The following is a 25,917-nucleotide window of genomic DNA, read 5'->3' on the forward strand; positions in this document are numbered from 1 at the left end:
CCTACAAGTAGCATTCAACCCCCTGCAGATTTAGCAGGTTTACACATTTGGAGTTAACTTGGCATTGTGACATTTGGACTGTAGATCAGCCTGGAAGTGTGAAATGCACTGCAGCAAAAAAGAATGCTATTTCTTTGTTTATTTTTTTTAAATTGTGAAAAGTTTTTTCAGAGGGTCATTTATTATTCAACCCCTCAACCCCACAGAATTCTGTTTGGTTCCCCTAAAGTATTAAGAAGTAGATCAGGCACAAAGAACAGTGAGTTTCACATGTTTGGATTAATTATCTCTTTTTCCAGCCTTTTCTGACTATTTAAGACCCTCCCCAAACTTGTGAACAGCACTCATACATGGTCAACATGGGAAAGACAAAGGAGCATTCCAAGGCCATCAGAGACAAGATCGTGGAGGGTCACAAGGCTGGCAATGGGTACAAAACCTTTTCCAAGGAGTTGGGCCTACCTGTCTCCACTGTGGAGCATCATCCGGAAGTGGAAGGCTTATGGAACTACAGTTAGCCTTCCATGGCCTGGACAGCCTTTGAAAGTTTCCTCCCGTGCCGAGGCCAGGCTTGTCCGAAGAGTCAAGGCTAACCCAAGGACAACAAGGAAGGAGCTCCGGGAAGATCTCATGGCAGTGGGGACATTGGTTTCAGTCAATACCATAAGTAACGTACTCCACCGCAATGGTCTCCGTTCCAGACGAGCCCGTAAGGTACCTTTACTTTCAAAGCGTCATGTCAAGGCTACAGTTTGCTCATGATCACTTGGAGGACTCTGAGACTGATTGGTTCAAGGTTCTCTGGTCTGATGAGACCAAGATCGAGATCTTTGGTGCCAACCACACACGTGACGTTTGGAGACTGGATGGCACTGCATACGACCCCAAGAATACCATCCCTACAGTCAAGCATGGTGGTGGCAGCATCATGCTGTGGGGCTGTTTCTCAGCCAAGGGGCCTGGCCATCTGGTCCGCATCCATGGGAAGATGGATAGCACGGCCTACCTGGAGATTTTGGCCAAGAACCTCCGCTCCTCCATCAAGGATCTTAAGATGGGTCATCATTTCATCTTCCAAGACAACGACCCAAAGCACACAGCCAAGAAAACCAAGGCCTGGTTCAAGAGGCAAAAAATCAAGGTGTTGCAGTGGCCTAGTCAGTCTCCTGACCTTAACCCAATTGAAAACTTGTGGAAGGAGCTCAAGATTAAAGTCCACATGAGACACCCAAAGAACCTAGATAACTTGGAGAAGATCTGCATGGAGGAATGGGCCAAGATAACTCCAGAGACATGTGCCGGCCTGATCAGGTCTTATAAAAGACGATTATTAGCTGTAATTGCAAACAAAGGTTATTCCACAAAATATTAAACCTAGGGGTTGAAGAATAATTGACCCACACTTTTATGTTTAAAATTTATAAAAATTTAACTGAGCAACAAAACTTTTTGGTTTGTAAGATTTATGCATCTGTTAATAAATCCTGCTCTTGTTTGAAGTTTGAAGGCTCTAACTTATTTGCATCTTATTAACCTGCTAAATCTGCTGGGGGTTGAATACTACTTTTAGGCACTGTATTTTATTATTTTTATCTAACTAAGGGGGTTATAAAGGGGTTTGATTTACTATATATTTTATTCTGATCACTGAGATAGGGTCTATCACAGTGATCAAAATGAACCAATAGGAGAAATCGCCTATTGTTGCCAGGTGCCAGCTGGCAGATCTCCGCGGGCGCATTGTGCACGCGCCCACCATTTTTTTCCCGGAAGATGCCAAGGACCGGGGGACACAGCCGGAGGGACCAGGGGACATCGCAGGTACCGAGGGGCTCTGGGGAACCCAATATTTCTCTCCTCTGATGTGCTAGATCATATCAGAGGAGAGAAAAATAAATAGGAAATAAGACTTTTTTTTGCGGTTGCCGTTATTCCGTGAATAACGGTGATCACAACACTGGAGTCAGTTAAAACCGACCCGAATCATGTTCTCTGGGGTCTCAGCTATTTTCCAATGGTGGGGAGCGCTATAACCTTATTTCTCAGTGACATTAAAAAGCTGCACTGACGATTAAGTATCCTTAACTGCCGCCGTTAAAGGGCGTATCGACAGTGGTTAAGGAGTTAAAAAGTGCTTTTGTTTTTTTTCATAATTTTCTCCACTGATTGTTTTTTTTTTTCAGTGACACATGCATTATTAACTTCAAAGAGATTTTAGGTTATCATTTGGCTTCAGTTAGGTTTCCATTCCTTTTAATTATTAGAATAGGGTAGTGTGCGACAACATATTACTTAGTAAAAAAAAATGGAAATCTGACAAAGGCCGTCGTCACACTTGGCGCATGAAAATATGGTCCGTTTTTTACAGGCGTAATACGCAGAAATGATCCCAAAACAGTGATCCATATGTCATCCGTAGGCAGGCTGTGGCTGCGTATTTTACGCATGTCATCCTCCGTATGTAATCCGTATGGCATCCGTACTGCGTTTTTTTTCTCGCAACCTTGCAAAATGGACATATAATGGATCCATGGGCTCAAGTATTCGTGAAAACATATATACAGTCTATAGACACATATATGTAGAGTGTGTGTGCAAAATTTGGGGGCTCTAGCTGTTAAAATGAAGGGTTAAAACACAGAAAAAACTGGTGTGGGCTCCCACGCAATTTTCTCCGCCAGAGTGGGAAAGCCAGTGACTGAGGGCAGACATTAATAGCCTAGAGAGGGACCATGGTTATTGCCCCACCCTCGGCTAAAAACATCTGCCCCCAGCCACCCCAGAATAGGCACATCTGTAAGATGTGCCTATTCTGGCACTTAGCCTCTCTCTTCCCACTCCCCTGTAGCAGAGGAATATGGGGTAATAAAGGAGTAATGTCACCATGCTAATGTAAGGTGACATTAAGCCAGGTTAATAATGGAGAGGTGTCAATAAGACACCTATCCATTATTAATCCAATGTTAATAAAGGGTTAAAAACATACACACATTAGAGAAAAAGTATTTTATTGAAATAAATACACACATGGGGTTGTAAAATCTTTATTGTACACTTAAAGGGAACCTGTCACCTGAATTTGGCGAGACAGGTTTGCACACAGCAAAATACTTCCGGGACATAGTGTGCTGGCGCATGCGCACTAATGCTTTTTGGCTTTGCCCGCAGTTGGGCAAAGCATACTGCGCGTGCACAAGGCAAGATTGCCTTGCGCAGGCGTGTACTACAGAGGACACAGCATGAACTTCAATCCAATATTGCGGCCAGCATGCAGCCAGCAGGTAAGCAAAGGGTGAATCAAACACCCGAAAACCCCACCCATATGACCGTAAACCGGTCCCACCAAATTCTGGTGACAGGTTCCCTTTAATCTGCCTGTAGATCCTCGTGCTGTAAAAGAAAAAAAAGAAAAAAGCAACAATATCCCATACCTTTCCGGCGCTCAGTCACGTCCCACGCTGTAAATCCATCAGAAGGGGTTAAATAATTTTACAATCAGGAGCCTGCTAATGCAGCTGTGCCCCTGGCTGTAAAAACTGGGGAATAAATAGAAAGCAGGGGAACGTAGCTACCTAGACTTGGTGTTGCGCCCCCTGCTGGCATAAACTCATATGAACTTTAGCGTAGGAATTTTTATGAATATTTTCTCACGCTAGAGTTCATATGAGTTTATGCAAGCAGGGGGCGCAGCATTGCAAGTCTACAATGCTACGTTCCCCTGCATTCCATTCATTCCCCAGATTTTATAAGCAGGAGCCACAGCTGCATTAGCCGGCTCCTCGTTGTAAAATTATTTAACCCCTTCAGAAGGATTTACAGCGTGGGACGTGACTGAGTGCCAGAAAGGTATGGGATATTGTTGCTTTTTTCTTTTTTTTCTTTTACAGAACGAGGGTTTTCAGGTGGATTAAGCATACAATAAAGATTTTACAACCCCAAGTGTGTATTTATTTCAATAAAATACTTTATTCTTAATGTGTGTGTGTATTATTAACCATTTAATATTATTGAATTAATAATGGGTAGGTGTCTTATTGACATCTCTCCATTATTAACCAGGCTTAATGTCACCTTATATTAGCAAGGTGACATTAACCCATTTTTACCCCATATCCCCCCACTACTCGGGAGTGGGAAGAGAGAGGCTAAGTGCCAGAATAGGCGCATCTTACAGATGTGCCTTTTTTTGGGGTGGCTGGGGGCAGATGTTTTTAGCCGGGGGGGGCCAATAACCATGGTCCCTCTCTAGGCTATTAATATCTGCCCTCAGTCACTGGCTTTCCCACTCTGGGGGAGAAAATTGCACGGGTGCGCACGCCAGTTTTTTCCGTGATTTAACCCTTTATTTTAACAGCTAGAGCCCCCAAATTTTGCACACAGACACTTCTAACATTAGTAGTGAGGAATATGTAAAAAAAAAAATAAGGGATATGAAATGGTTTACTGTATGTAAACCATGTCTCATATCCTGTCGGGTTTGATAAGGAGATGGCAAAAGCCAGCAATTGAATTACCGGCTTTTATGGTATCTAGCTCTGTATGAAATATAAATGTATATATATATATACAGTATATGTGTCTCACTGACATATATATATATATACTGTATATATACAATCATGTTCAAAAGTCCTGCATAGGCATGAAGAAAACTATATGTTTCATACTTCTGCATCTCTACAGTGAAACTGGTGGAACATATATGTTTGTGTAATCCCTCATTGTATGCCATACTCATTTTTGAATGTCCCAAGTGTATAAATTGTTATGGTATGCGCATTTTTGATAATTTTTTTACAGCATAACCATACCTACACCAGTACAGTGTGTAGAATGGTGAACAGGTTTCTAAGTTCATTAACTTCCAATGCAAGTTCACACAGATTTAACCCCTTTATGACCTCGGACGGGATAGTATGTCTGAGGTCAGAAGACCCGCTTTGACGCGGGCTCCGGCGGTGAGCCCGCATCAAAGCCAGGACATGTCAGCTGTTTTGAACAGTTGACATGTGCCCGTAATAGGACCGGGCAGAATCGCGATCCGCCCGCACCTATTAACTAGTTAAATGCCGCTGTCAAAAGCAGACAGCGGCATTTAACCCGCCCTTCCGGCCGGGTGGCCGGAAATGAGCGCATCGCCGACCCCATCACATGATCGGAGGTCGGCGATGTTTCTACATTGTAACCATAGAGGTCCTTGAGACCTCTATGGTTACTGATCCACAGTAGCTGTGAGCGCCACCCTGTGGTCGGCGCTCACAGCACACCTGCATTTCTGCTACATAGCAGCGAACATCAGATCGTTGTGCTGGCGTTGTGACAGCTTCTAGCCTCCCATGGAGGCTATTGAAGCATGGCAAAAGTAAAAAAAAGTTTAAAAAAATTTGAAAAAAATAAAAAAAATAAGTTTGACTCACCCTCCTTTCGCCCCAATCAAAATAAATCAATAAAAAAAAATCAAACCTACACATATTTGGTATCGCCGCGTTCAGGATCGCCCGATCTATTAAAAAAAAGCATTAACCTGATTTCTAAACGGCGTAGCGAGAAAAAATTGAAACGCCAGAATTACGTTTTTTTGGTCGCCGCAACATTGCATTAAAATGCAATAACGGGCGATCAAAAGAACGTATCTGCACCGAAATGGTATCATTAAAAATGCCAGCTCGGCACACAAAAAATAAGCCCTCAACCGACCCCAGATCATGAAAAATGGAGACGCTATGAGTATTGGAAAATGGCGCAATTTTTTTTTTTTTTTTTTTTTTTAGCAAAGTTTGGAATTTTTTTTCACCACTTAGATAAAAAATAACCTAGTCATGTTAGGTGTCTGTGAACTCGCAGTGACCTGGAGAATCATAATGGCAGGTCAGTTTTAGCATTTAGTGAACCTAGCAAAATAGCCAAACAAAAAACCAGTTTGCGACTGAACTTTTTTTGCAATTTCACCGCACTTGGAATTTTTTTCCTGTTTTCTAGTACATGACATGGTAAAACCAATGATGTCGTTCAAAAGTACAACTCGTCCCACAAAAAATAAGCCCTCATATGGCCAAATTGACGGAAAAATAAAAAAGTTATGGCTCTGGGAATGAGGGGAGTGAAAAACGAACACGGAAAAACGGAAAATCCCAAGGTCATGAAGGGGTTGAATTTAACTTTTTAAGATTTATTATTTTTTATTTAATTCAGAGTCCTGAAAAGGGCCTTTTGAGTGCATCTTTAGCTTCTAATATTTTATTGTCCAGCCTTTGCTCTTGAGCACCAGCTTGCATCTCTGTGGCATTGAGTGAACAAGCTTCTGCAGATGTTCACGAGTGATGATGTGGTTCCAGGCCTGTATCAGAGCCTCAATAAACTCACTCTTGGTCCTTGGCTGTTTCCTAGATATCTCTAATGATACCCTGTGCCACAAATTTTCAATTGGATTGAGGTCCGGGGACTGAGCTGGCCAGTCAATAGTAGCCACCTTGTTCTTCCAACACCATTGACTGCCATACAGCCCCAGACCATTACTTTCATCGGATGTTTCACAGAGAAGCTCAAACACTCTGGCTTGTACTCTTCATGTGGGAACCTTCTCACATAAGACTTGCCATCATTTCCTAAAATGCAAAAAGTGCTTTCATCACTAAACAGCACTTTTTCCCACTCCTCCTTCCTCCATTTTAAATATTTCAATGCCCACAGTTTTCGCCTTTGTCTTTGTATGGCTGTCATCAATGGCTTCTTTCGGGCCTTGCACCCTCTCAATCCTGCTTCCAAACATCTCTTCCTAACAGTTGATGTTGCTACCTCAATATTGCACTTTTCTTGCCATTCTCGCAGAAGCTGAGGAGAGGTGAGCTTTCGATTGGCAAGGGATGTTCCTATCAGTACTCTATCCTCCCTTTTAGTAGTTGACTTTCTGGGCCGACCAGATCTGGGCCTGTCCTGGGTAATTCCAAGCTGCTTATGTTTCTGCAAAAGTCTTACGACTGTACTCTGATTACAGCCGACCTTCCTTGCGATCTGGGGGCCAGTATAACCCTCTCCATGTAGCACCACAACTCGCACACGATCCTCCGCTGACAAAAATCTGAAGGCTCCCATCATAAAACTGTACAGTATGATTCACTAGATAGACCAACAGATAAAACAAACAAACAAAGCAGCAGATGTGATGCAATGTAATGCAATGTGATTGGCTGCCATATCCAGGTTATGATTGGTCACAAGAACCTCATCTGTGATTGGCTAATTTTGGATCTGAAGCTGTACAATATTTAGTTGTGCTTTCAATTCCCATATTGTTGCAATAATTTCAGGCAGAACTGCTTCAAAAGCTAAAAATATTACAGGGAGAGAATGCAAAATTGTATTCTGAACAAAACCATATATAATATGTCATATTAGCATCGAAGATATTCGACAGAAAACGTTTAAAACTTGAAAAATCAATTTATCCTATGCAGGACTTTTGAACACCACTGTATATAAATATATATATATATATATATATATATATATATATATATATATATACAGTATATATATATATATATATACCTATACTATGTGTAGACATTTATTCTATCTATTCTATTCTAACCTGTCAGTGTGATTTTACTGTACACCGCGCTGAATCGCTGAATTACCGGCTTTTCTATAGAACACCGATGCGTATTTCTCGCAAGTCACACTGATAGTCCGTGTGTAATCCGTATTTTTCTCACCCCCATAGACTTTCATTGGCGGATATTTTGCGCAATACGCTGACAAACGCAGCATGCTGTGATTTTCTACGCACATAAAATACAGCCGAGAAATATACGGCAGCTAGGAGCTGTCCCATGGAGAAACATTGGTCCGTGTGCAATGCGTAGTTTTTGCGCCTCTCATACGTCCGTAAAACTCTCTAGTGTGACGCCGGCCAAATTATTTAGGGTCTATTAAAATCTGTCATGGATAAGTCATAAACTGAAGCCAGACATAACAGAGACCAACATTTTAACATCATCACATAGTCCAGATGCTCAGCATAGAAGGAACAGTATACTTTTACAACAACATGAAATGTGTGTTTGCCCAGAGCTCTGTCCAAGAAATAAAGTTAGGACTGATTTAAATCTGTTCCTGAGTTGATCCTGTGTTATGTAATATTAGATGTATTAATATTTTCACACATTTGTATTCCTTTACTCATGTTTTGGCTGTGATCCTATAATTCTGACTGCCAAGTACACAAATATTTCTCTGAACTAAGCTGATTGCCTTGTATCTGTCCATAAACACCACGATCATGCAGTAAAAGTAATCTCTTTACAAAGTTGCTGCTTCACTTTTTAACTCTTTAGATATTTCAAATATTTATTACGTAAAATTTAATTGATATCTAACATTCATTTGTACCATTTTAACATAACCCGTTCACTTATTTCTGTTAACAATAACCCTGTAATTCTTTAATGAACCTTCAAAAAAATATTGCCCTTTAGCAATCATAGTGCGCAAAAGAGGTGGCAAAATGACTTAGAAATAATTACTATTGCTTGTAATAACTAAATAGCTATTGATTATTCACTGCAAATATTGAAAAGTAAGTATAAGTTTTAGCAGATTCATGATAATCAAATTTAATAAAAACACCTAATCAAGTAATTTACAGAGTTGTCCAGACAAAATCTAATATAAAAGCATAACAAATTCGGTCATGATTAATTACCATCACCCACCTGGATTCAGCACAGGCTGTTCTGTGACCTATATGAAGACAGGAAGAGGGGAAGTAGACTTTACACTAGTCGCCTTCACCGTTGCAGCCTGTGTTTGATTGCAGCAGTCGGATGATTTTGGGCACGCAGTTCATGTCTCCCGCAGCCAGAGACGGTCACGTCACCGTTTCCTGTCTTCGTACACAGTGGCCTGTACTAGATCTAGGTGGGTGTTGGCTTATGCTTTATATATCCCGTCCCTTAGACAAAATTTTATTTTGCCCAGACACCCCCCTTTAAGGCTAACATATACATTATCATTAACCAGACAGTATGATAGATCTTTTCAAGCTCAACACATATTTTTACCATCACTCTATTTTTGCTGAATATCGACAAAGTCTGACAGTTACAGTATGCACACAGTCAGGATTCCCCTCTCTTTCCAGATCTAGTGAAGGCCATGTGACACAGATCGCATATTTCCAGTCACGTGAACTCCCAACCAAGCTGGAAGTAATTGAGAATCCTAACAGCCACATGAAGTGACTGCCATAATGTTGTTGAGCCCAGAAAACCCCTTAAGGAAGTTGTAGGAAGTAATTAAACATTAACTAGTATAGAAATGTTTGTGTAGTATTCTCATATTCTCATGCAATATTTACTAAAAGTGCAATTTCCCAATCCAAAGTACTTATTAATGTGTGTCTGTATTATATAAGCTGGGGGGAGGAGATATGAAACTTGAAACCCTTAGCGTAATTGGTTGTGTAACCTTAGGCAAACTGTTAATAAGAGCGGTAATATCTTGCTTGTCAGTATACAGTCCATTTGTATGAGTCAACTTCTGTTTGGAGCGGAGATCTTCTGGAGACAGCGTATCCTGCATGTGCAGTTTGCTTGGCACAAAGAGAGGGACAGGAAGGAGATTTCTGTAGGGCAATTTATAATCCTGCATATAACCTCCAAGAATACCTGCCCTGATACTTTGCAGAGGGGATCTTTGAACTAGAAAAACAGTTTGTCGTTTTTGCTCGTATCCTTCTTTATTTTCAGAATCAAATTCAGATAAGATTTTCCTAGAAAAAAAATGAAATTTTTACAAAAACAAAACAGCTATTTGTGCACCGCATAATTTTACATTAGATCATAATATGAACTTTATTCCTTCAATTAACTTTGCAATGCAGTGACTAATGTAAAAACTATATATAGTTCTTACTGAGCTTGTTATATATAAATAATTTTAATAACTATTAAGCCATTTTAGTAACATTGCAAGAAAACTGCATAAAGTACAAGGTTAAAATTATTATGCTTATTGCACATTGGGGCTGATTTCTAAACTGTGTACTTTTTTTGCATGTGCATCAAAGGGCTGTGACCTAGAATTGTATGAAGGGCTGTGGTCTAAATTACTGTCCCGTACACCAAAATATATCATTGTGGACCAAAAAAAGCCACTTAACAAATGGTATAAACTTATACTAGCCAGCCTAAAGATGCACCAGACACTGATAAATTTGTCACATTTAAAGACTGTCTAGTCTAAGTTTGTTTTGTCTAAAAGTTAGCTAGCTTAAGTAAAACAGCACTTTGGTTTGTGACCAGGGCAGGTTTTAGATAAAGTGAGGCCCTGGGCAAAAGTTTAAAGTGGGGCCCCAAATGCTCACATATTGCACCATCACACACAAACATTTTGGTTGTATTTACTTGCGCTGAGTTCAGGCCACTAAACGAGCGCGATTGACAATATTGAAGTTGTTCGACGCTTGTTTCCCGGCCTCCTTAGGGTATGTGCAGACGTTCAGTAATTGGCAGCACTTTGGACGCAACACATGTATCCTGCATCCAAAACGCTGTCAGCTATTAACCCCTTCCTGACATCGGACGTACTATCCCGTCGAGGTGGGGTGGGCCCCCATGACCACGGACAGGATAGTACGTCCAGCGCGATCGGCGGCGCTCACGGGGGGAGCGCGGCCGATCGCGGCCGGGTGTCAGCTGCCTATCGCAGCTGACATCCGGCACTATGTGCCAGGAGCGGTCACGGACCGCTCCCGGCACATTAACCCCCGGCACACCGCGATCAAACATGATCGCGATGTGCCGGCGGTGCAGGGAAGCATCGCGCAAGGAGGGGGCTCCCTGCGGGCTTCCCTGAGCCCCCCGCGGGCTTCCCTGAGCCCCCCACAGCAACGCGATGTGATCGCGTTGCTGCGAGGGTCTTACCTCCCTCCCTGCCTGCTCCAGACCCGGATCCAAGATGGCCGCGGATCCGGGTCCTGCAGGGAGGGAGGTGGCTTCACAGAAGCCTGCTCAGAGCAGGCACTGTGAAGCAGCCTGCACTTCTCTCAGATCGGTGATCTGTCAGAGTGCTATGCAAACTGGCAGATCACCGATCTGTATTGTCCCCCCCTGGGGCAAAGTAAAAAAAAAAATTTCCAAATGTGTAAAAAAAAAAAAAAAAAATAAAAAAATATTCCAAAATAATGGAAAAAAAAAAAAAATATTATTCCCATAAATACATTTCTTTATCTAAATAAAATAAAAAAAACAATAAAAGTACACGTATTTAGTATCGCCACGTCTGTAACGACCCGACCTATAAAACTGGCCCACTAGTTAACCCCTTCAGTAAACACCGTAAGAAAAAAAAAAAAAAACGAGGCAAAAAACAACGCTTTATTATCATACCGCCAAACAAAAAGTGGAATAACACGCGATCAAAAAGACAGATATAAATAACCATAGTACCGCTGAAAGCGACATCTTGTCCTGCAAATAACGAGCCACTATACAGCATGATCAGCAAAAAAATAAAAAAGTTATAGTCCTGAGAATAAAGCGATGCAAAAATAATTATTTTTTCCATAAAATAGTTTTTATCATATAAAAGCGCCAAAACATAAAAAAATAATATAAATGAGGTATCACTGTAATCGTACTGACCCGAAGAATAAAACTGCTTTATCAATTTTACCAAACGCGGAACGGTATAAACGCCTCCCCCAAAAGAAATTCATGAATAGCTGGTTTTTGGTCATTTTGCCTCACAAAAATCAGAATAAAAAGCGATCAAAAACTGTCACATGTCCGAAAATGTTACCAATAAAAACGTCAACTCGTCCCGCAAAAAACAAGACCTCACATGACTCTGTGGACCAAAATATGGAAAATTTATAGCTCTCAAAATGTGGTAACGCAAAAAATATTTTTTGCAATGAAAAGCGTCTTTCAGTGTGTGACGGCTGCCAATCATAAAAATCCGCTAAAAAACTCGCTATAAAAGTAAATCAAACCCCCCCTTCATCACCCCCTTAGTTAGGGAAAAGAAAATGTATTTATTTCCATTTTCCCATTAGGGCTAGGGTTGGAGCTAGGGTTAAGGCTACAGTTAGGGTTGGGGCTAAAGTTAGGGTTAGGGTTGGGGCTAAAGTTACGGTTAGGGTTTAGATTACATTTACGGTTGGGAATAGGGTTGGGATTAGGGTTAGGGGTGTGTCAGGGTTAGAGGTGTGGTTAGGGTTACTGTTGGGATTAGGGTTAGGGGTGTGTTTGGATTAGGGTTTCAGTTATAATTGGGGGGTTTCCACTGTTTCGGCACATCAGGGGCTCTCCAAACGCGACATGGCGTCCGATCTCAATTCCAGCCAATTCTGCGTTGAAAAAGTAAAACAGTGCTCCTTCCCTTCCGAGCTTTCCCGTGTGCCCAAACAGGGGTTTACCCCAACATATGGGGTAGCAGCGTACTCGGGACAAATAGGACAACAACCTTTGGGGTCCAATTTCTCCTGTTACCCCTGGGAAAATACAAAACTGGGGGCTAAAAAATAATTTTTGTGGGAAAAAAAAAATATTTTTTATTTTCACGGCTCTGCGTTATAAACTGTAGTGAAACACTTGGGGGTTCAAAGTTCTTACAACACATCTAGATAAGTTCCTTGGGGGGTCTAGTTTCCAAAATGGGGTCACTTGTGCGGGGCTTCTACTGTTTAGGTACATTAGGGGCTCTGCAAACGCAATGTGACGCCTGCAGACCATTCCATCTAAGTCTGCATTCCAAATGGCGCTCCTTCACTTCCGAGCCCTTCCATGCGTCCAAACGGTGGTTCCCCCCCACATATGGGATATCAGCGCACTCAGGACAAATTGGACAACAACTTTTGGGGTCCAATTTCTCCTGTTACCCTCGGGAAAATACAAAACTGGGGGCTGAAAAATAATTTTTGTGGGAAAAAATTTTAGTTTTATTTTTACGGCTCTGCATTATAAACTTCTGTGAAGCCCTTGGTGGGTCAAAGCGCTCACCACACATCTAGATAAGTTCCTTAGGGGGTCTACTTTCCAACATGGTGTCACTTGTGGGGGGTTTCTACTGTTTAGGTACATTAGGGGCTCTGCAAACGCAATGTGACGCCTGCAGACCATTCCATCTAAGCCTGCATTCCAAATGGCACTCCTTCCTTTCCGAGCCCTCCCATGCGCCCAAACAGTGGTTCTCCCCACATATGGTGTATCATCGCACTCAGGACAACTTGGACAACAAATTTTGGGGTCCAATTTCTTCTCTTACCCTTGGGAAAATAAAAAATTGGGGGCGAAAAATTTTTTTTGTGAAAAAATGTGATTTTTTATTTTTACGGTTCTGCATTATAAACTTCTGTGAAGCACTTGGTGGGTCAAAGTGCTCACCACACCTCTAGATAAGTTCCTTAGGGGGTCTACTTTCCAAAATGGTGTCACTTGTGGGGGGTTTCAATGTCTAGGCACATCAGTGGCTCTCCAAACGCAACATGGCGTCCCATCTCAATTCCTGTCAATTTTGCATTGAAAAGTCAAACGGTGCTACTTCCCTTCCGAGCTCTCCCATGCGCCCAAACAGTGGTTTACCCCCACATATGGGGTATCAGCGTACTCAGGACAAATTGTACAACAACTTTTGGGGTCCAATTTCTTCTCTTACCCTTGGGAAAATAAAAAATTGGGGGTGAAAAGATAATTTTTGTGAAAAAATATGATTTTTTATTTTTACGGTTCTGCATTATAAACTTCTGTGAAGCACTTGGTGGGTCAAAGTGCTCACCACACCTCTAGATAAGTTCCTTAGGGGGTCTACTTTCCAAAATGGTGTCACTTGTGGGGGGTTTCAATGTTTAGGCACATCAGTGGCTCTCCAAACGCAACATGACGTCCCATCTCAATTCCTGTCAATTTTGCATTGAAAAGTCAAACGGCGCTCCTTCCCTTCCGAGGTCTCCCATGCGCCCAAACAGTGGTTTATCCCCACATATGGGGTATCAGCGTACTCAGGACGAATTGTACAACAACTTTTGGGGTCCAATTTCTTCTCTTACCCTTGGGAAAATAAAAAATTGGGGGCGAAAAATATTTTTTGTGAAAAAATGTGATTTTTTATTTTTACGGTTCTGCATTATAAACTTCTGTGAAGCACTTGGTGGGTCAAAGTGCTCACCACACCTCTAGATAAGTTCCTTAGGGGGTCTACTTTCCAAAATGGTGTCACTTGTGGGGGGTTTCAATGTCTAGGCACATCAGTGGCTCTCCAAACGCAACATGGCGTCCCATCTCAATTCCTGTCAATTTTGCATTGAAAAGTCAAACGGTGCTACTTCCCTTCCGAGCTCTCCCATGCGCCCAAACAGTGGTTTACCCCCACATATGGGGTATCAGCGTACTCAGGACAAATTGTACAACAACTTTTGGGGTCCAATTTCTTCTCTTACCCTTGGGAAAATAAAAAATTGGGGGTGAAAAAATAATTTTTGTGAAAAAATATGATTTTTTATTTTTACGGTTCTGCATTATAAACTTCTGTGAAGCACTTGGTGGGTCAAAGTGCTCACCACACCTCTAGATAAGTTCCTTAGGGGGTCTACTTTCCAAAATGGTGTCACTTGTGGGGGGTTTCAATGTTTAGGCACATCAGTGGCTCTCCAAACGCAACATGACGTCCCATCTCAATTCCTGTCAATTTTGCATTGAAAAGTCAAACGGCGCTCCTTCCCTTCCGAGGTCTCCCATGCGCCCAAACAGTGGTTTATCCCCACATATGGGGTATCAGCGTACTCAGGACGAATTGTACAACAACTTTTGGGGTCCAATTTCTTCTCTTACCCTTGGGAAAATAAAAAATTGGGGGCGAAAAATATTTTTTGTGAAAAAATGTGATTTTTTATTTTTACGGTTCTGCATTATAAACTTCTGTGAAGCACTTGGTGGGTCAAAGTGCTCACCACACCTCTAGATAAGTTCCTTAGGGGGTCTACTTTCCAAAATGGTGTCACTTGTGGGGGGTTTCAATGTTTAGGCACATCAGGGGCTCCCCAAACGCAACATGGCGTCCCATCTCAATTCCAGTCAATTTTGCATTGAAAAGTCAAATGGCGCTCCTTCGCTTCCGAGCTCGGTCATGCGCACAAACAGTGGTTTACCCCCACATATGGGGTATCGACGTACTCAGGACAAATTGTACAACAACTTTTGGGGTCCATTTTCTCCTGTTACCCTTGGTAAAATAAAACAAATTGGAGCTGAAGTAAATTTTTTGTGAAAAAAAGTTAAATGTTCATTTTTATTTAAACATTCCAAAAATTCCTGTGAAGCACCAGAAGGGTTAATAAACTTCTTGAATATGGTTTTGAGCACCTTGAGGGGTGCAGTTTTTAGAATGGTGTCACACTTGGGTATTTTCTATCATATAGACCCCTCAAAATGACTTCAAATGAGATGTGGTCCCTAAAAAAAAATGGTGTTGTAAAAATGAGAAATTGCTGGTCAACTTTTAACCCTTATAACTCCCTAACAAAAAAAAATTTTGGTTCCAAAATTGTGCTGATGTAAAGTAGACATGTGGGAAATGTTACTTATTAAGTATTTTGTGTGACATATCTCTGTGATTTAAGGGCATAAAAATTAAAAGTTGGAAAATTGCAAAATTTTCAAAATTTTCGCCAAATTTCCATTTTTTTTGCAAATAAACGCAGGTAATATCAAAGAAATTTTACCACTATCATGAAGTACAATATGTCACGAGAAAACAGTGTCAGAATCGCCAAGATCCGTTGAAGCGTTCCAGAGTTATAACCTCATAAAGGGACAGTGGTCAGAATTGTAAAAATTGGCCCGGTCATTAACGTGCAAACCACCCTTGGGGGTGAAGGGGTTAAACGCAGGTGAATCCGCATGTGTTCATTGAACCATGCGGATTCACTGCGTCCAATACATTGTAAGGGTAAAATCTATCTTGCAGAAGCTCGCGTCTCCGCAAGATAAATAGACATGCTGCGGTCTGGAGAGACGCGCCACATGTCCGTCTCTATGGGCGTCTGCGCATGCATAGCGGGCATGGGATTTCTTGAAATCCCATCCACTATGCTGTAACATCTGGAGGCTGCACAAGTACACAGCGTCCAACCCACATCGTTTACTGACCGTGTGCACTTACCCTTACTCCAGCTGAGGAAGAATGATTGGTACAGATAGTCCTCGATAAAGTATAATGCAGGTCCCATATACCATAGTGCATATAGTAAAAGGCACTCTCCATGGCACTTGATAGAGTATAATGGAGCCCCCCTCAGAGTATAATGCAGCCCTGTATACTGCAGCCCCTTCAGAGTATAATGTAGCCCCCAGAGTATAATGCAGCCCCCTCACAGAGTATGATGTAGTCCCCTCAGAGTATAATGCAGCTCCCATCAGAGTATAATGCAGCCCCCTCAGAGTATAATGCAGTTCCACACACACAAACACACACATACTCTAAAATGCAACCCCAAGTATAAAGCAGCCCCTCAGAGTATAATACAGCCCCCAACACACAGTATAGTGCAGCCCCCAACATACACACAGTAAAATTCAGCCCCCCCACACACAGTATAGTGCAGCCCTCCACACAGTATAATGCAGACCCCCACAAACACACAGTATAATGCAGAACCCCACATACACAGTGTAGTGCAGTTCCCATATACACACAACATAGTATAATGCAGTCCCCCACACACAGTATAGTGCAGCAGACACACACAAAACAGTATAGTGCAGTCCACCCACACACAGTATAGTGCAGCACACACACAATACAGTATAGTGCAGTCCCAACACACACAGTATAGTGCAGTAGACACACACAGTAAAGTGCAGTAGACACACACACATTATAGTGCAGCAGACACACACACAGACACTACAGTATAGTGCACTCCTCTCACACACAGTATAGTACAGCACACACACAACGGTATAGTGCAGTCCACTCACACACAGTATAGTGCATCACACACACACAAACACTACAGTATAGTGCAGTCCACTTATATGCAGTATAATGCAGCAGACACAAACACACACTACAGTATAATGCAATCCCCTCACACACAGTATAGTGCAGCACCCATTACAGTATAGTGCAAACAGTAAAGTGGGCAAACAGCAGATTTTTATAGATTTGAGTAAGTAACTGATGTTTTTAAGGGGTTAAATGATGGGTTACTGATCTCACACCACCATTACATACATAGTGATGGCCCACATCAAACCCAAGTCACTCCAGCCTTGCTCAAACTTTTTCTGGGCATCAGAACTGGCATCAAAGTGTGCAAGTTCTGATGCCCAGAAAATGGTGGTGCGAGATCAGTGACCCAAAATCTAATTACCCCTTAAAAACATCAGTTATTATTCAAATCTGTGAAAATTGGCTGTTTTCCAGCTCCAGGAGCGATGCCTGCACTGCTTCTGAGAAATTAACCCGCTAAATGCTGCGATCACATCATTTAGCGAGCAGTCAGAGGGAAGAAAGCCCTTCTGCCCTCGGATCGGAGAACCCGCGGCATTATTGCGAGGACCCAATTGTTGCCATGGTGGCCTGATGTCGTCATAACTGCATACAGGTCACCAGGCACTAGCAAGTTAGTTAGATCATGCTCAGTGCATGATCTAACTAACGTGTCTGCAGGGCTATCAGGCTGTAAGGTATAGCACTGCTCCTGCATTGCTATACCTTATAACTGTAATCAGACTTCAAAAAGTGAACGTTCCTTAGTGGGAATAAGTAAAAAAGTGAAAAAAACTTATAAAATATTCTTTTTGAATCACAAAATTATATACAGTACACACCAAAAGTTTGGACACACCTTCTCATTTAAAGATTTTTCTGTATTTTCATGACTATGAAAATTGTACATTCACACTGAAGGCATCAAAACTATGAATTAACACATGTGGAATTATATACTTAACAAAAAAGTGTGAAACAACTGAAAATATGTCTTATATTCTAGGTTCTTCAAAGTCACCCTTCTTCAGCCACCTTTTGCTTTGATGACTGCTTTGGTAGTCACCAGAAATGGTTTTCACTTCACAGGTGTGCCCTGTCAGGTTTAAGAAGTGGGATTTCTTGCCTTATAAATGGGGTTGGGACCATCAGGTGTGTTGAGCAGAAGTCTGGTGGATACACAGCTGATAGTCCTACTGAATAGACTGTTATAATTTGTATTATGGCAAGAAAGAAGCAGCTAAGTAAAGAAAAACAAGTGGCCATCATTACTTTAAGAAATGAAGGTCAGTCAGTCCGAAAAATTGGGAAAACTTTGAAAGTGTCCTCAAGTGTAGTTGCAAAAACCATCAAGCGCTAAAAAGAAACTGGCTCACATGAGGACCGCCCCAGAAAAGGAAGAAGAAGAGTAATCTCTGCTTCTGAGGATAAGTTTATCCGCGTCACCAGCCTCAGGAATCGCAGGTTAAGAGCAGCTCAGATTAGAGACCAGGTCAATGCCACACAGAGTTCTAGCAGCAGACACATCTCTACAACAACTGTTAAGAGACTGTTAAGAGAGACTTTGTGCAGCACGCCTTTAGGCCTGTCCCACACGTCCAGATAATTCCGGTACCGGAAAAATCGGTACCGGAGTTATCCGTGTCCGTGTGTCCGTGTGCTCACGTGGCACATCAGTGTGGCACACGTGCGGCAGCCGTGTGCCGCCCGTGTGCCGACTGGGTACCACACGGACCGTGCGGGTGACAGCGCTAGAGATAAGCGCTGTCCCCTGCATCTGGTGCTGAAGCCGCCATTCATTTCTTTTCTCCAGCAGCGTTCGCTGGAGAGAAGATATGAAAAATCTTTTTTTTTTTTTGGTGTTTAAAATAAAGATCCCTGTCACCACCCCCTCCCACCCCCTGTGCGCCCGCCCGCTGGAAAAAAAATACTCACCCGGCTCCCTCGATGCGTCCTCTCCGCGCCGCAGCTTCTCCTGTATGAGCGGTCACGTGGTGCCGCCCATTACAGTGATGAATATGCAGCTCCACCCCTATGGGTACCGGAGCCATTGACGTGTGAAACCGGCCTTAGGGTATGTGCACACATCCGGAATGGATGCAGAATTTTCCTGAGATAAACCTGAGGTTTTCCGCAGGAATTCTGCTTGCGTTTTTTTCGCATTTTCTCTGGGTTTTGCGCATTTTTTGTGCGGATTTTATGCGGATTTTTTGCGTTTTTTTTCCGGACACTTCAAAACAATGGGAAATCCGCAAAAAATCCGCAAAAATAATGAACATGATGCTTCTTTTCCCGCAATGCGTTTTTTTTTGCAGAAAAAAACGCACCGTGTGCACAAAAAATGCGGAATAAATTCCTAATGATAGGATGCATATCTATGCGCTTTTTATGTGTTTTCATAGCGAAAAAACGCGCAAAAAACGAGAAAATTCCTGAACGTGTGTGGAGCGCCCCCACACCGCCGCAGGGCCGAGGGGTACCCGGAGCCGGGCCTCTAGGTCTCAGTCCTGGGGTTGTCACGGTGGCTAGACCCGGTCCGTGGCCCTGTCTGTCAATGGGGGACGTCCGGTGCAATAAGTGGTGTGGTAACGGTGCAGGTCGCGGTAAATAACGAGGACACCAGTTTGCAGTCTCTTTACCTCTTTACTGAAGATGTTGGAGACCTCAGTCCAGAGCGCTGTTAACTGGGTTTTCAGAGACCGGTCGGTCCAACGACACATCAGGAGTTCTCCTCACAGGTGGGAATCAGTATCTACCTTCTAGCGCTGTGTGTTGTAGTTCTTCCCTGCTGAGCTCCCGGGATAGTCCTCACAACTGTTTCTTTCTGTCTCTACTGTTCGTTCTCCGTCCTCCAGGTGATATGGTAGGACGCACCCGTATGACGGGGTAGGCCTGGAGTTCTTCCGGGACCCTAGAGTCGCCCCTCTCCCACAGCTGCCTCCGTTGTCTGCTTAGGTGTTAAGTGAGACAGCCAACCTGTAATTAGCTGTCCTGCCGTGGTTTGCAATGTACTTAAAGTCTCTTACTTGCTCGGCGTTCCGGCCACCGATTGTTTGCGCCTCAGCAAGGTGCTGCTTCTTCAACAAAACCCCTGCTGGTATTCTCCTTGTCTGTATTCCCGTTGTTTGCTGGTTAGTTCTGCTCTGAGGAGTCTGCCAGGATCCCCATCCCTGACAGGTCCTCTCACTAGCTCTTCCCAGCTACTTCTCCCTGTCTTCCTGTCCAACCCCCAGTTTTACCAGAGTTGTGAGGAGTGGCCTACTAGATAGGACCACCCCCCCTGGTGGCCGGAGTGTGAAGTGTGGTGAGAATGTACCTGGTCAGAGAAACTCCTTAGTGCAATCAGACGTACCATAGCTCCCCATAGTGGCGGAGCCGCAGTACTGCAACAACCAGGACTCTGGGGTGCTGCACGTGCACATACCCTCATGGTAAAATAGCTGCTAGGAAACCACTGATAAGGACAGGCAACAAGCAGAAGAGAATTGTTTGGGCTAAAGAACACAAGGAATGTGCATTAGACCAGTGGAGATCTGTGCTTTGGTCTGATGAGTCCAAATTTGAGATCTTTGGTTCCAACCACCGTGTCTTTGTGCGATGCAGAAAAAGTGAACGGATGGACTCTACATGCCTGGTTCCCACCGTGAAGCATGGAGAAGGAGGTGTGATGGTGTGGGGGTGCTTTGCTGGTGACACTGTTGGGGATTTATTCAAAATTGAAGGCATACTGAACCAGCATGGCTACCACACCATCTTGCAGCGGCATGCTATTCCATCCAGTTTGCGTTTAGTTGGACCATTATTTATTTTACAACAGTACAATGACCCCAAACACACCTCCAGGCTGTGTAAGGGCTATTTGACTAAGAAGGAGAGTGATGGGGTGCTACGCCAGATGACTTGGCCTGGGGTGAGCTGGACCGCAGAGTGGAGGCAAAATGGCCAACAAGAGCTAAGCATCTCTGGGAACTCCTTCAAGATTGTTGGAAGACCATTTCCGGTGACTACCTCTTGAAGCTCATCAAGAGAATGCCAAGAGTGTGCAAAGCAGTCGTCAAAGCAAAAGGTGGCTACTTTGAAGAACCTAGAATGTAAGACATATTTTCAGTTGTTTCACACTTTTTTTGTTAAGTATATAATTCCACGTGCTAGTTCATAGTTTTGATGCCTTCAGTGTGAATGTACAATTTTCATAGTCATGAAAATACAGAAAAATCTTTAAATGAGAAGGTGTGTCCAAACTTTTGGTCTGTACTGTATATATATATATATATATATATATATATATATATATATATATATATATATATATATTTATTATTATGAAATAATTTAAATGAACAATAAAAGTACACATATTTGGTATTGCTGTGTCCGGAATGACCCGACCTATATTACTATATTACAATACTGTCCCAATAGTTAACACCGTATGGGATATTGTTGCTTTTTTATTTTGGAATTTTTTACAGGAGAACAAGGGCTTCATCTGGATTGAGTGTGCAAAAAGATGTTAAAACCTGTGTGTTTAATTATTTTATTAAAAGACTATTCTTAATGTGTGTGTATTTTTAACCCTTTCAGGCTATTGGATTAATAATGGATAGGTGTCCATTAGCCAGAAAAAAAAGTATTTTAATATTCTTAATTTAGCCATACTTACCATACTTCAGCGCCTGCAAAACATAAAATAATGAACCGTATACTACTTGTCCGACGCAGTCCAATTAATAACGAGTGTCCCACGACGATCTCCCCTATAGAACAGTGACATCGGGTGATGTCACTGCTCTATAGGACCCTCAGTGACACACTGACAGAAGACAATGGCTCCTGCAGTGCATTACTGACAGGTTACTATAGTTCACTGGTCTCACTTTATGGCAAAAGCTGCGTGGGAACTGTCTCACACAGCAATGCCAAAAGTGAGACTAGGGACTATTTTTTACAGTGGCGGAGGAATACAGTGCAGAAGGATACCTCCTTCCCATCATCGTATTCTTGGAGCCCCTAGAGAGCGGTCGCATCAGCTGATGCTGCTGTTCTCCACGGGAGATCGTCGTGGGACACTCGTGGATTTCTGCAGATCAGGGAGTATATTGTTTGTTTGTTATTTTAATATTTTTTAAAGATAACACTGGCTTTGGGGAACAAAGTGACAAGTGATGGTGAGTATGTACTCTGTTATATGTACTGTATGTCTATATGTATGTATTGTATGTAATGTATGAATGTATTGTATGTAGTATGTATGTAGTATGTATGTATTTATGTAGTATGTAGTATGTTGTATGTATATTGTATGTATGTAGTATGTTGTATGTATGTAGTATGTATGTTGTATGTAGTATGTATGCATGTATGTAGTATGTATGCATGTATGTAGTATGTAAGTATGTAGTATGTATGTATGTATGTAGTATGTATGTAGTATGTATGTAGCATGTATGTAGTATGTATGTAGTATGTTGTATGTATGTAGTATGTATGTAGTATGTTGTATGTGGGTTTTTTTTACATTCAACACATTAGCCAGATGATGGGACTACTACTGTCCCATCATTGGCTAATGTGTCAATCACTGTCATTGTAGCAGGCATAGCCCGATGGGACTTGTAGTCCCATCGGACGATGCCTGCACACACCCGCACAGCCCCCGGCAGCCCGCACAGACCCCAGAGAGGCCCGTAAGGCCCGTAAGGCCCTCACAGACCCCCGAGAGGCCCATAAAGGCCCCGGCAGGCCCGCACAGACCCCCGAGAGGCCCATTCTCAGGACGCCCCCTGAGGAAGTGTGGACGAAACGCGCGTCGGGGTGTAGGAACGATTACACAGACATCACGCACCATGTAAGTTAGTTTCTTTCAATTTACACACAGGAGCTTTAGCTAATAGGTGTCTTTATGCATGAGGGGTATTAATCTACAGCTTGCATATGTTCACATAGCATTTGATAGTTTGTTAACAAATAACCCAGCACTATGGCACTTTATGTGGATTTCATGTGGCAATGGATTGCTGCATTGCTTTTTGCTTAAAGCCCAAATTTTAGTGTGTTCATTGCTATTTAGGATGACTGCAGGTGTTTTTTAGTTGATAGTCCTTATAAATTGTGTTCATACATTGGAGGTAATTCTTTTGGAAAATTGTTAGCGTATTTTATGTGATTATTAAATAAAATTGATTATGATGTGGAATAAGTCTGTGCATTGTGTAATATGTCATTTTTCGCTTTATAGAAGTGAATAGTGGCTAATTTTTGATTATGGTAGTCTATTTATAGCACAATGATAATTTGGGGATCACAAAACTGTTTGATTTACAACAAATTATATGTTGCAATTTTTCCTGTTAGGCTGCCGTCACACTAGCAGTATTTGGTCAGTATTTTACATCAGTATTTGTAAGCCAAAACCAGGAGTGGAACAAATAGAGGAAAAGTATAACAGAAACATATGCACCACTTCTGCATTTATCACTCACTCCTGGTTTTGGCTTACAAATACTGATGTAAAATGCTGACCAAATACTGCTAGTGTGACGGCAGCCTTACTCTTATGAAATTGCAAAAGTTAGGGTAAAAAACATTTTTGTGGGGAAAAAGCGATTTTTTTTTTCTTTTCACGGCTCAACGTTATAAACTTTTGTGAAGCACCTGAGGGTTTAAGATGATCACCACACATCTAGATAGGTTCTAGTTTCCAAAATGGGTGTCACTTGTGGGCGGTTTCTACTTTTTTCAAGTGCTCTCCAAACACAACATGGCGCCTGCAAATTATTCCAGCAAACTTTACATTCAAGAAGTCAAATGGCGCTCCTTCCCTTCCAAGCCCTGCCTTGCGCCCAAACAGTGGTTTCCCCCACACATGTGATATCGGCATGCTCAGAAGAAATTGCACAACAAATTTTGTGGTCCATTTTTTCCTGTTACCTTGGAAAGAATAACAAAAAATTTGGGTCTAAAATAAAATTTATGTGACAAAAAGTTAATTATTCATTTTTTTATTCCACATTCCAAAAATTCATGTGTCATCTGTAAGGTTAACAAACTTCTCTATCCTTTTTGTGCTTCTGTGACCAGCCTTTGTGGCCTACAAGTATGACCAGGATCTGCAGCTTCTTTGGAATTGTCTCCCTTTGAATACATCTAAGATATCATTGGACAGCAATTGTAAAGGAAGCTGCCAGCAACCGATATTGAAGATTTGTGTACCAATGTGCTTTCAGTGTGGCAGAAGATTCCTTAGACAACCATTGTTAACCTATGTGATAGCATGCCAAGGTGTGTAAGTGTGTGTTTATCTGAGTGTGATACGGAATAAATTGATTGTTTGAAAATTGGGTTTCCATTTGTTTCACCATTTACTTATCATTAAAGGTGTACGGCTTTAGGCTACAAGTCTGCAGTCACTCTATGTGATTGTAGACTTGTGATGTCTCACATTACGCTCACTATGTACTTTCAGGATTCTCCATCGCCATGAGCTCGCAGTCATGAGACTGCAAGTATGGGATTTCATACTTCCAGCCATATTCCAACTAGACCTGTCATATCTCTCTCAATACATTTGCTCAAGACTTTGCACATCTAGTCGGCACGTGATCGCATGTATGCAGAACGCATACTTGTGGTCATGCACCCAGAGCTTGCATCGGAGAGTTCTCACAGGGTGCAGTGCGTAACATGCTTATCAATCCAGTTATTTCCATCATTCCACAACTTTTCATTTTGCTGTTGCAGTTTTAATGCTGAGACATCGATGTACAAATTGATCTGATCTTTATTAATAAATAAAAATTAGTAATAGTTAATAAAAAAAAATTAAATAAAATTGGGAGAACTACACAAAGTAACACATTAAAGGTTTTCATTGGATACATAATTTAAGTGCAGAAGAATAAATTGCATGAAAATTACTGCTGACCTCACAGGTTATACACTGTGTGCCACACTCACTGTTGGCGCACGTGGTTCATGGACCCGCTGTGCCACCGTCCGTGCTTGCCTAGTAGGGGCATAGCTAAGTGGCAACCCCATGGTCACTGGAGCTCCTGATTTTAGAATCAGGCTTGAGCATCAGGAAACCACCAGGTAACACCCCTAGACAGTCCACGGTACAGCAGCTGCCAATCCAAAAGGTTGAGTTCACTGGATGGGGACATGGGAGCAGAGTCACCAACATGAAGAATTTGGAGACTGACGGACAACGTGGACTTTATAGATAGGTTATCTTTCAGACACACAGCTCTCAGGAAACGGTTTAGGTACAACCAAGGCGGCTTCAGAGTTTAGGTACCACCGGAGCACCTTCAGGGCCATGAATAAACTACAAAAGATGACAGGGATGATACAGAATAAGGAAATAACTATATTAGACTGAGAACGGGGCACCGGGCAACATACCATTTTACACATACTACCACTATCAAACTATAGGGGTTTCTCAGTCAGCTCCCTATTGGGGAGGGTGCCTTTTATACTAGATGCCTCCCAGCTATTAGATGGGGGAATCTGTGCAGGTGCATGCGCTGCCCCTCTAAGCGCAGGGGAGCACGCACACTAGGTGAACTGCTGGAAGTCAGTGTGGCACGCAAAGGATCAGGAGGTAGAGGACAGCGTGGATGCTGCTGTGGCCAGGCGGTGAGTATGTCGGCATCCCCATATGGGGAAAATGCGGGGAGCAGTCAATGGATATTACAATGTGCATACATCAGCACAAAGATTTCTATGAAAATTAGTGAGGTGAAATTTACAAATCTGATATTCCTTCATCATCAAACTTGGCAAAATGTGCATCAATGTGTTTAACTACCACAGGGTCTGTGTGGATATTCTGACTACTATTTTGTGCTTTTGTTTTGTTTTTTGAAAGCATTACCCTTTAATATCATCAGAGCTAGGTAATTTATGTATACGTTATATTAT

The 25,917-nt window shown here is 42.3% G+C and overlaps 1 protein-coding gene across 1 annotated transcript in view; it reads right to left on the bottom strand.

The window, feature by feature from the left end:
• Positions 1-8,362: 8,362 nt before the first annotated feature.
• Positions 8,363-25,917, bottom strand: part of LOC143782269 (telethonin-like) — a 141,452-nt gene continuing 123,897 nt past the window's right edge. The window contains exon 2 of the mRNA XM_077269544.1: positions 8,363-9,772. Within this exon, the coding sequence (XP_077125659.1) occupies positions 9,391-9,772 (382 nt within the window). The 3' untranslated portion in view covers positions 8,363-9,390. The remainder of the gene's footprint in view (positions 9,773-25,917) is intronic.

Source organism: Ranitomeya variabilis, chromosome 6 (assembly GCF_051348905.1).
Source record: "Ranitomeya variabilis isolate aRanVar5 chromosome 6, aRanVar5.hap1, whole genome shotgun sequence".
In the NCBI taxonomy this organism is placed as follows: Eukaryota; Metazoa; Chordata; class Amphibia; order Anura; family Dendrobatidae; genus Ranitomeya; species Ranitomeya variabilis.